We start from the raw sequence: 15,865 nt of genomic DNA, 5'->3' as shown, positions 1-15,865 counted from the left end.
GTGCAGCCTGCTGTGTGGGTGGCCACATGGGGTCGAACACCCACCCGGTCTGCCGGGGTTGCCGGAGCTGGAAGCAGCCGAGCGTGCACTGAGAGACGGGAGTGTGGACAGAAGGCAACGCAGGCATATGACGGCATTGAGGAGGGAAGGCCGCTGAGTGTCCCGCGCTGTAACACAGGTGGACCCGAAGTCCTGTGAGTAGACAAGATGACAGACACCGCATGGTCACACTTACACTAGTGTCTGGAATAATCCGAGTCGTCGAAGAAAGAAAGAGTGGTGGTTGCGGGGGTCGGGGGGCAGAGGGGAATGGGGCGCGGCTCAGATAGAGATTCTAGAAAACGTGGTTCCTGTTTCAACCAGGAGGACCCATGACTGATGCCTTCGCGACAAACACAGCCGACTTGGACTTACTGTCTGTTCGAAGGGCCACCTGGGGATATCCGTGTTCCTTTCTCTCCCTTAGCTTCATGACAGATCTGCAGCATTTAAAGCACGAGTCGTTTCTGGAGGCGTTTTGGTCTTACCCTGAGCATTTAATGGCTACTAAAATAAGGCTTTTTTTTAAATGGGGGAACTGTGGCCTGGTTTCTGCCTGATCCACTTAGGCTAAGTTTTTGTAAAACACCCCACTTATGATTCCAACTTTGTCTACTTCAGAAGTGTTCTGTAATGCTTTAATAGCTAAACAGAGAGGAAAGGAAACTTTGAGTTTAAAGGAAACGGTAACATCTAGGTGAACTGAACTTTGGGATTTTTCCCCCCCAAACGGCCTTATCAAAGGACTTAGAAACAATTCCACCCCCATAACTAGCGTGGAGCACTGTAGATGAAACACTCTCCCAACCGCTTCAGCTTTGCTTCCTCACATGAAAGCCAAGAAGAGGATCCTTTGTCCCTGAACTTGAGAGTCCAGAAGCCTAGCCAGCTCGTCCCACCATGTACACCAACAAATTAGAAGTGAAACTGTTTGTGAATATGCTTGTATAACACTCTAGAGCTTACAAAATATTTTGAAAAAAAAATTTTTTTAGGTGACAAAACAGACAAAAATAAGTGACTTTCTCTAAGTCGGGTAGTTAAGTCGTGGAGGCAAGACTCATACTAGTCTCACACCTCCTCTTTTTTTGTTTGTTTGTTTTTGTAAGATTTTATGTTTAAGTCCACTCTCTACCCAGCGTGGAGCTCGAACTCACAACCCTGAGATCCAGAGTCGTACGCTCCACCCACGGAGCTGGCCAGGTGCCCCTCAGCCCTCACGTCTTTGAAGCTTTCCCTGCCCCCCCCCCCCACAGTATCATTTTGGTGCTCGGCCCCGGGCGTGTGTTACTACACTGACCACCCGGAATTCATCCCGGTCAAGGTCAGGTTTGGAGACAGACCGTGCAGTAACTTGAGCAGGAAACGCTTCCTCTGAAGCGGGGTTTGGCACCCCGGCCAGACGGCGGCCCCACTGTGTGTCTACGTCATCGTGTTGGCTGGGCCAAGTGGAGCCCGCGAGCCCTTGAACGCTATTACCGTGGGGCTCTATTCCGCGTGGTTTGCGGGCCCCCAGGGCCAAAGGTGCCTGATGGTGTGGCCATGGTTTTTTGTTTGTCCCCAGGGTGGAAGGTGATTAACGGGTGACGGAGAAGTCCTCCGGTTCCCTGGTGGTCACAGCTTCCTGTCCCGGGTGAAGGTAACCTTAAAGAAGGCCCAGCAGGTGCTGCAGGGAGCAGACCTTACCCGGAGCAGACCTTACCCACAGGACTGGGGAAGGAGGAGCTCAGGAAGCTGCACACCCCTCCCCGCCGACCGTGGGGACTGGGGACAGGCACGGAGCCCCACAGAGCCCCACGGAGCCGGCCAGGCGGCGACATGCCAAGGCCATGCCTCCTGGGACGGCACTTGGGATGCTGCCACCGCCCCTGGGAGGCTGGCCGCTGGAACTTGCGAGGAAGCCACCGTGCAGCTGGGCCCCCTCGGGAGTGGCCCAAGCGGAAAGCAGGCCTGTCCTCCTCCGGGCCCTCATGGGGGAGCCGGCCTGCAGAGCGGGAAGGTTTGCAGGGTCCCGCCGCAGTGTCCACACACGGGGCGGTGAAGGGCAGGTCTGGACCCAAAGCAGCACGTGGGCCAGTGGCCCGCACTGTTGGAACAGTCGCCAACAAAGCCTTCTCTTTCCTCCTGGCTTGTCCCCTCCCTGCCGCACAGTGGCACATGCTCCCTGCATGTTGCCTTGCAGACTCTGCCCCTTTCACAGACAGGCTGTGTCCCCTACAGTGCAGTGATGCGGCCGTGATCAGACGCCAGCCTCATGCCCTAGACCTTTGCCCCGTCTGAAAGAGGCCTGTACCTCGGCCTTACCCTGCCCCAGGCGGGCACTGGAGCTTGGCTCAGAAGGAAGGCTTCTCCGGTTCCCCGTCCAGCTGGTCTGCCGGGTGCAAACCCTCTCCCTGCTCCATGCCCCCCTGAGCGCTCCTCCCTTTTTCTGTCTAGACCTCGGGCTGCTACATGCAGCCTCCAGATCTCGTCCTCCTCCTCTGATGGACTTTCCCTTGACATCTGTGTTGGCCGTGCGCCCCCTTGGCACACGGGCCCGTCACCTAGTCCTCTCTTCTTCCCTGCGTCTCATCGGCCTGGCTCTGTCCGTTTAGTTGCCATGGTCCCTCTGTCTGGGCCACATCGGCCTTTCTCTGTGGCAGGGCCTCGCGGGATGAGCATTCCTGTCCCAGAAGCACATCTTCAGAGCAGACCCTCCCTCGTGTTCCTAAAAGCCTAGGACTAAACACCAGCCTGCTTATCTACCATCGGAAGCCTGTGAGGCGGGTTGTGGTTTATTTGGTTACTTTTGGAGGGGCATTGTTTTATCTTTTCTCTGGCTTTCCAATTTGGGTTCTCCTCTATGGAGGAAAAGATTTTTTCCTGTCACCACTGTGGGATTCTGTTGGTGGTTTTGATGATCTGTACGCGGACATTTCATTTTGTATGGTTTTTAACACAGATACCACAGATCTCAAAAGATGAAGATGTCCTCCATGGTTCTTTCCTAAACTGTTATTCCGGCGACTTTCCAGCTTAAAATGTGGAGGCAAGTTTTCTTTGAGCAGATATCAACTGCCAGTGTTCCATGTGGACAGTGTGCTCAATCACGGATCACGCTCGCTCGCAGTTCACCATTGACTGTCCTGAACACATGTTCGGATTGCCAGGTTTTCAAGGCACGGTGACAGAGTGTGTAGGGAAACGGGACCCACGTGCTCAGGGACCGGGAGAGCCAGGATCAGGGAATGGTTTTGTTTAGGCAGGGAATATAGCGGGAACTTCCAGTGTTCAGGAAGTGTTAAGTATTCCACCGTGACTCCAAATTGCCATGTCGTGTGCTTTGTACCGGCCCCACCTGTGGAATGTCACACTGACCCCCCCAGACAGCCAGAGCCTCCCGGAATTCAGTACCCCGCTCTTGTCTGGTTGTACCAGAAAATAACCAGCAAATGAGTTTATCTCTTAACACTTACACCTAACTTGGACGAGATGGGATTCCCTCCTTGAAAGTATTGGTAGAGCTGCTGGGGCACCTCGGTGCTTCCGTTGGTTGAGCGCCTGACTCTTGGTTTCGGCCCAGGTCATGATCTCAGGGTCGTGAGCTTGAGCCCCATGTAGGGGGTCTGTGCTCCGCATGGAGCCTGCTTGACATTCTCTCCCTCTGCCCCTTCCCCTGCTTGCACGGGCCCCCGTTCTCTCTCCATTTCCCAAATAAATAAATCTTTTTTTTTTTTTTTTAAGATTTTATTTATTTATTTGACAGAGAGAAATCACAAGTAGTCGGAGAGGCAGGCAGAGAGAGAGAGAGAGGGAAGCAGGCTCCCTGCTGAGCAGAGAGCCCGATGCGGGACTCGATCCCAGGACCCTGAGATCATGACCTGAGCCGAAGGCAGCGGCTTAACCCACTGAGCCACCCAGGCGCCCCCCAAATAAATAAATCTTAAAGAGAAATATTCCTAGAGCTACTAAAAAGCTTACATTTCCGAAATAGGAATAAAATCTTATGCATTGTACTGGGAGACAGGCCCCGCCGGTAAGACACAGCATGAGTAGGATCTTAGACGGGTCTTCCTCCGACTCTACTTCTCTGCAGGCCGGACTCTGCACAAGCTTTAGTTTCTCTGTTTTCTGCAGGCAGATCTTTAGTTTCTGGGTTAGCCCCTCTGCCTGTTTTCCCTCGTGTTGGTACTTTCTTCTTTGAAGACTTTTCGCTTCATTCCCTGTTCTGCGGGAGCAGGTTGTAGCCGGCAACTTGTGGATCTCCTCTGAGCCTCCCTCCCCGCCCGTCCGCCTGAGTTGACCTTTCTGTTGCACATCATCTTGGGCGGTGGAGAGGGTGACAGTCAGGTGCCGAGATGCTGGAGAGAGAGAGCCTTCTGGACGCTGGGTTGCCTGGCTGGCGGGGCTCCTCCCGCCGCAGGGGCCGGTAATGATTACCTGTGAAAGTCTTCACACATCTCGGTGGAAGTTTCCAGTTTTCAGTGGGCTTCTCTGTTACGATAGATACACACTCAGATTATTTCACAACGTGATACTTCCCCTGGGTGAGTCAGCTTTCCTTTCTGCAGCAACCGGGCTCGAGGAGAATGAGTAAAATATTCAAATTAAGCAAACTGAAGCATAATTTCAGGGGATTTTCCTGTCTAACGAAAAAGCCTTGCTTTGTCGTGGAGGGCCTATTGTCTGGACGGTGAAGCATTCTTGAGAGAGAACTGATAAAATCGCAGGTGTGATTCATGGCCTTTGAAATAGGATATTGGACTCAGTGCCCTTCTTCTTTCATTTTGATCTCTGGTCATTGTGATTTTCTGACTCATTGGAGCTCAACACCTCGGCACCACTGGCCTCTTTGTTTTGGTGGGTGGCGTCATGTCTGACCACACGGTGAGGCCTCACGGATTCTGGAGTCCTTGCTCACACTTGTTCTCTGCCCTGTGTTGTTGTGAGTCCTTGTTTCCATCAGCCAAGAGGGAGTCAAGGATCTTCATTGGGGCACCTGGGTGGCTGAGTAGTGGATTAAGCCTCTGCCTTCAGCTCAGGTCATGGTCTCAGGGTCCTGGGATCGAGCCCTCCATCAGCCTTTCTGCTCAGTGGAGAGCCTATTTCTCCCTCTCTGTCTGCCTGCCTCTCTGCCTACCTGTGAACTCTCTGTCAAATAAATAAAATCTTTAAAAAAAAAAAAAAAAGGATCTTCTTCCTTGCCGTTTTGTTCTTGGGCAAGAGAAATTCATCCTGCGTCTGCCTGCAGGATTAATCTTCCAGAAGAATTGGCTTGAATAATGTTACTTCCCTGTTTCCATGTCCCTGCCTTCTCTGGGCCGCCACTGCCTACAGGATATTGTCCAGGTTGTTTCAAGGTCAAGTTCCTAATCTTCCCCCTTCTGCCCTTATCGTCAAACACTCCCTCGTGAAAGCCTCACACCCTGCCAGGCTGACGTTCCTTGGTTGCGCCTAGGCTTCCTGCCTCTGACCCTGTCTCCACGTCGAGACCTCACCGGGGAATGTGCTCCCCCGCCCATGCTCCTCCTTTCAAGCCGTGTCCAGGGCCCTTCTGATGCGTGAAACCTCATTTCCTTCCCCAAGGCAGAATGCCCCTCGCATTCCCGCTGCCGTGGGTGAGGCGCCCTCAGTCCCCTACCGGACTAGACTCTTTTTTGCCTTCGTGGGCCTTCGCTCATGATCATCTGTGACGCCCCTTCCCCCAGGTCCAGAAACTTTGTTCCAAGAAGACTCTCGGTAGCTCTTTCTCTCCCTGCCGCTTCCAGCCAGAACAGTGCCGTGAGAACAATGAGACGTTCTGCACATTGTGGGTCTCTCGCACGTTTCATCTCGAATCCCTTAGAACAAGTGCGGATCGATTCCCCAGTCCGGCCCCTGCCCCCGTAACAAGAGCGGGAGCCTCAGCTCACTTGAAAATATATAGGATGGCTCTCGTGAGATCAAACTCACATAGCGTACCCTTCACCCTTCAAAGTATACAACTGATAAAAACATTGTATACAAAGTATGCCGTGAATGCAGGTGATTCTTACTGTATTCTCAAAGTGGGGCAGCCATCACCGCCCTCCATTCTAGAACACCTCCATCCCCCTTAGAACATGCCCTGGACCCTTATGTCATCCCCGCCCCCCACAGAAGTCCCCCTCCTTCCAGCCCCCGGTAGCCACAGGTCCCCCACCTGTCTCTGTGGATTTGCGTATTACAGACACTTCAGCTAATTCACGTGAATGAGAGCACGCAGTATGTGATCTTCCGCCGCTAGCTCCTTACACTTTGCATGAGGTCCACGGGGGTGGGGGTGGGGGGGCAGCAGGAGTTCGCACTTCATGCCTTGTCATGGCCGGATCCCCGCCAGTTTGACCCCGCCGCACTCTCATCATCACCTTGCCACTCGTTCAGTTGGATTTTAGTTCCAGACCGTGTGCGCGCATATATTCATTTTTGAAAGCCTCCCCAGGGACCACAGGCGCCCCCCCCCCCTCCGCATCCTCCATCTGGAATGCCGGTCGGTAACTCAGGGTGCGGCCTGTGTGGCCTGCCATGGGCACTTGGGGCTTCCGTGCTGGATGTGTGAAGAGCGTGGCACATGGGCGTGCATCGTGGGCATGGAAGGGTTTGTCTCTGCTTGCCTGCCCCTTTGTGCAGGGCTCTTCCGAGGTGAACCCAGGGACCTCAGGGACTTTGCCTGACTGCTGCCGGCCACAGTGGCCCTGTGGTGGCCCCCATGTTCTGCAGACGTGTCGCGAGTGTGGTTTGCTGTAAAATGCAGACAGGCGGCGTCCTTCTACTCCGTGGCGAGCACAGACGTCTGGTTTATTGTTCACCAAGTTCAAGCCTAATGGATCCTATCTAATAACTGTTTCGCGGGGTGGGGGGGGAGTACAGAATGGAAGCTTTCACGGCTGCTCTTTGTCTTATAGCTGCTTCCCCGGTAAGCACAGTCAATACCAAAGAGAAACTTTTCTCTTGGCAAAGAAGCCGGCCAGGAGCTAAAAACCCAGCAGCTCTATGTGCCCAACCCAGACCTGTTTTTTCTGGGAAGTGTGGGTGTGGAGCGTGGTCAGGACGAGGCAGAAGGGTGCTTTGCAACGCAGTCTTCATTTACAGACAAGAAGTCACAAGATCTTCTTGGCGAAGCCCCCAGAGACGACCGTGCTACAGAGGGTCTCACGGAACTGGTTCCTAGGAGGGTTAGTGGGGGTGTGACCAAGAAACCCACCCCATGGTAGCTGAGCCAGACCCTGGTACCTGTCCCTCCTCGGACCCTGCAGGGCGTTCATCAGAGTGGTTTTGCCTCCAGACTTTCTCGTAACACTCGGATTCGGAGGCAGTTCCTGTAGAGAGGGCACTTAGGGTTGCTACTCCAGCGGGCCAGAGTCCTTTTCTTGTTAGAGACTCAGGAGGGTGTGATGATGCTAAGAGTACGGAACACGAAACTTAACCGTTTCCACCACTTGCAAGCGTGTGACTCCGTGATGTTGACATTGGCATAGGGCGACCCTTAACGAACATCAGGACTTTTTTCATCTTCCTGCAAAACCATGACTCCCAGTGCCCCAGCCCCTGCGGACCTTTGTCCTGTGTGTTGTCTCTGTGAACTGGCCTCTTCTGGGTCCCCCTGAGCGGGCTCACACAGTGCCTGTCTTTCTGTGGTGGCGTATCTCACGGCGCGTTACGTCCTCAAGGCCCATCCGTGTGGTAGCGCGTGTCGGGCCGTCCTTCCTTTTTAAGGCCCACCAACATTCCCTCGTGTGGCTGGACCGCATTTTCATTATGCATTCATTTCCTCATGGACCTTTCAGTGGTTTCCACTTGGAGTGCGTAAGTGTTAAAGGGGAAAAACAAAATTGTGTCCTGAGAAATCAGAATGGATTGTACATTGTAAATGTGCATTTCTGAAAACCACTCAAAATACAGGCCATGATGCCTGCGCGGCTCGGTGGGTGAAATATCTGCCTTTGGCTCAGGTCATGATCTCAGCGTCCTGGGATCCAGCCTTACATCAGGTTCTCTGCTCAGTGAAAAGCCTGCTCCCAACCCCCAACCCCCCCCCCCCCCTGCATGCTCTCTCTTTCTCTCAAATAAAAAATTTTTAAAAATTGCAAAAGCTCAGCCTCTACCCTGGACCCGCTGAATCCGATCTGCATTTTAAACCCTGGGAGATGGGTCTGCACAATACAGTTTGGGAAGTGTTGGTGTCTGAAGCCTAGAAAGGTCTTGGAGGCAGGAACTCCCATCTTGCAAGACACCCCTCCCCCCCCCACCCCATGTAGCCCCGTTGCTTGTACAGAGGACTTACTCTCTAGATCGTTAGTAGAAGAATAAATACCAAGTCTGAACTCACCCACGTGATGGCCTTTTTGCATTCAGCCCACCAAAGCATTTAACTGCTAGTGTTTAGGCACCAGTTAGTACCTACAGACCCAAGTTACTCTCCGAGTGTGTTCTCTTTATATTCTAGATTTTCCCTTGCCCGTCCCATGCCTGGTGCTTGGCAGGCAGGGTGGTAGAGATGCAAGGGATCTAGGCACTACTTGGGCAGAGTCTGAGCCCGCAGGTCCCAGTGTGGGAGACTGGTGCTGCTGTTCCAGGTAGGGGCCCCTGCTGGTAAGCGCCCCCGAGGGGTCCCCCCGACTAGGACTCTGGTGGTGCTGGTGGCAGTGGCTCCTGGGACGTTCACTCTTCCTCCTGTATCTCCTGCCCTGTGACCTGGCCCCTTTTCTGCCAAAGTTCTAATTACTCAGGTTTCCTGCCATGTGGTTCTCTGTCCGTGGTTCTTTCTCTGTCTAAGCAATGTCCTTCAGTCTCCCCACCCCTCCCGTCCTTAAATACCTTCTGCTGGGGGTCTCTCCATGTATGCACCACCTGTCCCTGTCCCTGGGAGCCCTCCTCCTACCCCCAGCTGTTCACTGCACCCTCCACCTGGATGGCCCCTTGGCGTCTCCCAGGGGACGTGTCAAAACCCAGGCTCTCCACTGCGTGTAACCTGCGCCTTGCCCGTACACAGCCGGGGCTGTAATCTTGGGTGGGTGGCAACTTCCTTATAATCTGTCTGTTACTACCTTGGGATAAAATTGTCTAGACTCTTGAAACCAGTTATTAACAAAAATCCGAAGCAGTCCATTCGGTGAACAGTAGCCATTTAATTTTGTTTATGGTGTTGACTTGCAACGAATAATTGCTTGGTGAACCGAAGAGTTCGGCTGTCCTTGCATCCAGGTAGAGGTTTTAGGAAAATGCCGTGCACTTGCAGAAATGAGGCATTGTCGGTCACAGTACCCGGCGGTTCAGCCGCACAGGGGAAACGCACTGCTCCAGAAGGTGCGGAGGGCTGTGGAAGTAAGTCGTAGCTTAGGTGTGGCCAGCAGTCGACCAGTGAGCTGTTGGGCTGTACACAGATAGGCTCGTAACCGTGAACTGTCTTCACTAGTTTTCATAGCAGTTTGTAAAGAGAATAGTTTTTTGGTCTAAAACCGGGGTTGGCAAACTTCTCTCTCTTTTTTTTAACAAGCCAAGTAGTAAATACTTTAGGCTTTGTGGGCCAAAACACTCAATTCTGTCCTGTCACAGTAGATAAACAAGTGGGTGTGGTGGTATTCCAGTAAAATTTTATTTACTGGGGGGAAAAAAAAGGCAACTGGCTGGGTTTAGCTCATGGGCCCTAGTTGGCTAAGTGCTAGAACAGAAAGCGGGCTGGGTTTGTTGTTGCTGAGTTGATGATTACTGTATAGGAAAAGCCAGGGTTGGAGTGCCTGGGTGGCTCAGTGGTTACGTGTCTGCCTTTGGCTCAGGTCATGGTCCCATGGTCCTGGGATCGAGCCCCACATCAGGCTCTCTGCTCAGCGGGAAGCCTGCTTCTCCCTCTTCTTCTGCCTGTTTCTCCCCCTGCTTGTGCTCATTCTCTCTATCAAATAAATAAACGAAATCTTTGAAAAAAAAGGAAAATTCTGATTTCTCAGGATTAAAGTTCTCAAATGGGCAACCTTGAAGCTTTGCGTGAGTCACTACATGTTCATGCATACGTGTTTAGCACGGAGTCATGCAGAGCGTGAAATGATCTCATGAGGACTGTAGTCGATGGCTACGTGTTAGCAGGGACGTGGAGGAATTGGAACGTTTGGATGCAGGCGGACGGCCTGACCGCTCCTGCAGAGCTCGCCACGCGCGCCCTAGGAGCCAGCGGCTTCATTCCTGCATGTAGACCACGGGAAGTGACGACACATGCTCACCCAGAAGCTCGAGCACCCTGTTCGCAGCAGCATAACAGCCAGAAAGGAAAAACTGCAGTGTCCAGCTGCTGACGAACAGATAAGTCAGACGTGGCAATCCGTGGGAAGGGATGTCTGTCGTTCAGCCACAGAAAGGAGTCAAGTCCTGACCGCTGCTAGCACGTGGATGAGCCCTGATGCTCTCTGTTGAGTGAAAGAAGCCAGGCACAAATACCACGTGTGGGGGGAGTCTTTTTTATTATTTAATTTACTTCTGCAAGAGACAGTGAGCCAGCATGAGGGGCAAGGAGGGTGGATCAGAGGGAGAAGCAGACTCGCTGCAGAGTCAGAGAACCACACAGGACTCGATCCCAGGACTTTTGACCTGAGCCGAAGGCTGACGCTTAACCGACTGAGCCACCCAGGCGCCCTGTAGGACTCTTTTTATATGAGTTGTCTGTACAGGCACATGCATAGAGAAAGGTAGTAAGTTGGTGGGTGCCAGGGCCAAAAGGGCTCAGGAAGTGACTGCCCACGGCTGCCAGGTTTCTTCTAGGCATAGGGAAGTGTTCTAAAATGGGACACGGTGCTTGCACAGTTCTCTGAATATACTAAGTTTACTTGTATATTTATATGGGGGAGCTTTGTGGTTTTTCAGTTCTTTCTCAAGCAGTTACAGAAATCTAGGTGTGGGATTAATGTACGAGAAATAATAAGTAATGAAAACAATCCACCCTTTCTGCTTGGATAGAAGAGATCCAGGGGCCGAACCTGTGTCTCTGGGTCTGCGGTTCCAGGCTGTGAGTGTTCCTGAGCACGAGGGCTCTTTCCCGTCCCCCTGCGAATGGTAGCCCCGGGTGAGGGGTGTGTCCCTTCTTCCCCAGGTAGGAATCAGTGCAGCATCAGGGCCCAGGAGGGGTCCGAGCTGATCCCAAAGCCCATCATCGATCCTGTGGGCCCCCCGCATCGCCTCTGCGTCGTTTCTGGCTGAGTTCTGAGCACTGGGTTTGCACATTTGGAAGCTCACGAGACGTGTTTCTCTGCCGCAGATTGAAGAAGGAAGTAAAGCGGCGGCGGTGGACAAGCTGCTGGCGGGGGACGAGATCGTCGGCATCAACGACATCGATCTCTCGGGCTTTAGACAGGAGGCGATTTGCCTGGTGAAGGGCTCCCACAAAACCCTGAAGCTCGTAGTGAAAAGGTAAGACCCGCGCCTCATGCCGTCTTTACAGACAGAAGTGGGTGAAGATACAGCCTATGCAGCCCGTATGGCCGGTCTGTATCCCCACACGCAGTCCCAGCTTGGGCTTGATTGCGTGTGTGTGTGTGTGTGTGTGTGTGTGTGTGTGTGGTATGTGTGTCTGTGTGTACACATAGAATTACATCTCTTGGCCAAGGATGAATCCAGCGTCAGAATCTCAAAATATGCCTTCTTGTATTCTTAGGGATTGTTCATCTGATTTATGAAGTGAATTTTGAAGGCTTTGATCTTTTCTTCTAAAAAGAAGTAGAGCAGCAGTGCACTACGCCTGTGTTCCAGACGAAGTGTTGTTCCTGTCGTTTCCACAAGGTGGCAGGCTGCTGCGTTTTCTTTTTTTATGCTAAAATAAAGCCTGACTGCTCACAGAGGGAGTTTCCAGCGCTGGGCTGAGGTCTTGGGGGTGAACAAGCTGCCTGTTCCATGCGAGAGAAGTCTGCAGGACTTGAAGAGGGTGGAAAAGCGGGGCGCCTGGGTGGCTCAGTTGTTAAGCATCTGCCTTTGGCTCAGGTCATGATCCCAGGGTCCTGGGTTCGAGCCCTACGTCAGGCTGCCTGCTCAGCGGGAGGCCTGCTTCTCCTTCTCCCATTCCCTCTGCTTGTGTTCCCTCTCTCTCTCGCTGTGTCTCTCTTTGTCAAATAAAGTCTTAAAAAAAGAAAAACTTGATAATCTTTCTTAAAAAAATAAAAAAGAGGGTGGAAAAGCTGAATTAGGAACGTGATGCTTTCAGACATGGGAGCTCCAGCAGGACTCCTGGACCCCCGTAACTTGGGATTGGTGGTCTTCATAAAGAATTATTTCCTCATCTTGCATTTTCTGAGTTGGCTAATTCCTAGTACAGTGTTTGCATGCCCCCCTGCACCCTCCCCTTATTCATTTTTTATTTTTTTAATTTTAGCAGAATTAGTGCAGTCTTTCTAAGCTTGGCTGTAAATATATTTTTTTAAGATTTACTTATTTATTTGACAGAGAGAGAGAGCGTGCACAAGAGGGAGCGGCAGGCAGAGGGAGAAGGAGAACCAGGCTCCTACAGAGCAGGGAGCCTGGCACAGGACTCGATCCTGGGATCCCGGGATCATGACCTAAGCCAAAGGCAGACACTTAACCGACTGAGCCATCCAGGCGCCTCTTGCCTATAAATTTTTTCAAAACTAAATGGACTCAGGCATTTACTTCAGTTTTTAATACCGACTTGAAGCCCTGTTCCCAAAGGACTTTACTTTTTTTTTTTTTTTTTTTGGGGGGGGGGGGACTCAAACCATATCGAAGGAGGAGGCTCAAAAACAAGGAAGAAAAAACAAAACTCTTAATCCGTTGCCACACTGAATTTGCGATCTCATTTCTAAGTGGTACAGGCTGTCTTCTTTGTAAGTCAGAAAAATAAGGGAGCAGTTTGGGAGCCGTTTGGAGAGGATGAGGTAGAGGAGAGATGCTGTCATGTTGTAAGTGACTCGTCTGGGGTCGTGTTAGTGACCTTACTAAGGCAGGGTGTGTGTTCTTGAGGCACACTGGGGAGACAGCGCAGGGACGACGGTGGGAGCGGAAGCTTGGTCCACAGAGGTGAGCTTGGCGCTATCCACGATCTCTGGGCCTCCTCACCGGCCCTTAGGATGCCTGGGGTTCCTGTCCGTTGTCTCCCCTGCAAATCTGCAGCTTTACTTGACTGTCGAGCAGGCAGAGAGTAGAGTAGCCAGGCCTGTGAGATGGTGAGATTGCGGGGACCAAGCACAGACCTGATATACTGCCTGTTAGAATGCGGATTAGACAGGCTTTCTGGTGGGGGCTTTCGCAGCGTGTTTCAGAAGGCGTATCTTGGACGCACAGTGTTCGTTTCTGGGATCCCAGATACTCAGCAAAGGGAAATTACGTGAATGGGAGACCATCCGCTGTGTAAAATGCTACTATTCCGAGTGCCATCAGCATTTGCTGACACGGAAGGTGCCCCACAGGGTCCAGCTGCGCGCAGTGCATACAAGCAGTCAGAGAACCGTGTGTGTCCTATTCCTCTAGGTGTTTTTAAAAGATTTACATATTTCTTAGAGCAAATGAGGGTGGGGTGCGCGGCAGAGCATGAGAAAGAATCCCGAACAAGACTCCCTGCCGAATGGAGAGCCCCATACGGGGCTCGATCCCAGGACCCTGCGACCATGACCTCAGACAGAAGTCAACAGTCCGCCTCGGAGCTGCCTGAGCCACCCAGGCGCTGCCCGTTCCTACAGTTTTAATTTTTTTTTTAAATATTGTGGTACGATATGTATAGCATAAAACTTAGCATCTTAAACATTTTTTTAAGTGTAACTTAAAGTAGCATATTACTTCTATAACAATAACAACCATTGAGCTTGTTGCATTTTTAAAGAGGAGGAGCCTTTGGGGTTCTGTGTGCCTATGTTCCTAGAAGTCAGCAGGAGGTCTGGTCCCCAGAAAACCGTCAGATGTGGCATCGTGTTCTGTTCCAGGCCAAGCCCCAAAGGGCATTTATGTATTACTCTGTGATCAAGACAAAAAGAATGACCCTGGAAAGGGTGGGTGTTTGCGTGCCGGCTACAGTAGTCTCTCAGGCTAAGTTTTTATTCTTCATTTATTTAGTTCTTTTTTTTTTTTTTTTTTTTAAGATTTAATTTATTTATTTGTGAGGGAGCAACAGTGAGAGAGATCACAGAGGGAGAAGCAGGCCCCCCACTGAGCAGGGAGCCCCATGTGTGGGACTTGATCCCAGGACGCTGGAATCACGACCTGAGCCGAAGGCAGACACTTCAACAACTGAGCCACCCAGGCTCCTATTCATTTATTTGAGAAAGGCAGCACGAGAGGGGAGAGGAGCAGAGGCAGAAGCAGACTAACCACTGAGCAGGGCGTAGGGTTCAGTGTCAGGACCCTGACCCGAGGTCATGACCTGAGCCAGAGGCAGATGCTGAACTGACTGAGCCCCCCAGGTGCCCATATCCAGTTTTCTTTAAATCAGGGCTGCACAGAATAATTATCTGGTTTAGATGGGAATTCATGGTTTAAACAATATGCATATAACAAGATATAAAAGCAAACCAAGCACTGTGTTCACTTTTATTTTTTTGCAAACTTACTTTTATTTATGTTGGGTTTTTTAAATGTATTTGACACAAAGCACTGTATCAGTTTGAAAACAGGTTATTGTGGAATTTTTAAAAATAATTTTGGATTTTTTTTTTTTAAAGATTTTATTTATTTATTTGACAGACAGAGATCACAAGTAGGCAGAGAGGCAGGCAGAGAGAGAGGGAGGAAGCAGGCTCCCTGCCGAGCAGAGAGCCCGATGCAGGGCTCGATCCCAGGACCCTGAGATCATGACCTGAGCTGAAGGCAGAGGCTTTAACCCACTGAGCCACCCAGGCACCCCATCTTTGGATTTTTTAAAAGACTTTATTTATTTGAGAGAGAGTATGAGTGAGAAGGGCAAGCAGAGGAAAAGGGAGAAGCAGACTCCCCACTGAGCAATGGAGCCCTATTGAGGTCACCATCCCAGGACCCTGAGCTGGAGGCAGATGCTTAACCGACTGAGCCCCACAAGCGTCCCTGGATTCATTTGTAATTCTCTACGTGGGTATTACTTTTGCTTAGTAGAAAAAAGTGTGAAATGGTGTTTGTTTATTTTTAAGATTTTATATATTTATTTGACAGACACAACGAGAAAAGGAACACAAGCAGGGGGAGCAGCGGCAAAAGGAGAGAGAAAAGCAGACTCCCCGCAGAGTAAGGAGCCCAGTGTGGGGCTCGATCCCAGGACCCTGGGATCATGACCTGAGCCGAAGGCAGGTGCTTAACTGACTGAGCCACCCACGCGCCCCTGGATTAATTTTTAATACTCTATGTGCATATTACATTTGCCTAATAGAAAAAAGTGCAAAATGGTGCTTTGTTGAGAAACATGAATGAAATTTTCTAACCCGGTTAATTAGTTAATATTAGGGCCTGCAGCTCTCACCCAGTACATGGTGAATTACTGCTATAAAATCCTGCAGGTGCAAAGTAAGTGTGAAACCTCACACTAAGTTTCTAGATTTTCCTTATTACAGAGGCCTCAATGTACTTTTAAAAATAATTTCTCTGGGGCACCTGGGTGGCTCAGTCGTTCAGCATCTGCCTTCAGCTCAGGTCATGATCCCAGGGTCCTGGGATCGAGACCCCCCATCAGGCTCGCTGCTCAGTGGGGAATCTGCCTCTCCTTCTCCCACTCCCCCTGCTTGTGTTCCCTCTTTCACTGAGTCTCTGTCAAATAAATAAAATCTTAAAAATAATAAAAATAATTTCTCTGAAATGGGTAACACGTATTCTTCTCTCAAATTAAATCTGTGCCTAAACCCCACCATTCTCCTCTTTGCCCGTCCGCGGGCAGCCGCCG

General features: G+C 51.2%; 1 protein-coding gene across 2 annotated transcripts in view; it reads left to right on the top strand.

Annotated features, from left to right (window-relative positions):
- The window catches only part of SHROOM2 (shroom family member 2), a 133,390-nt gene that overhangs the window by 52,251 nt on the left and 65,274 nt on the right, over nt 1-15,865 (top strand). For both annotated transcript variants that reach the window (XM_082717127.1, XM_082717126.1), the window contains exon 2: nt 11,279-11,430. In XM_082717127.1, the coding sequence (XP_082573253.1) occupies nt 11,279-11,430 (152 nt within the window). The remainder of the gene's footprint in view (nt 1-11,278; nt 11,431-15,865) is intronic.

Source organism: Mustela nivalis, assembly GCF_964662115.1.
Source record: "Mustela nivalis genome assembly, chromosome: X".
Taxonomy (NCBI): domain Eukaryota; kingdom Metazoa; phylum Chordata; class Mammalia; order Carnivora; family Mustelidae; genus Mustela; species Mustela nivalis.
This window is presented reverse-complemented; position numbering and strand designations above follow the sequence as displayed.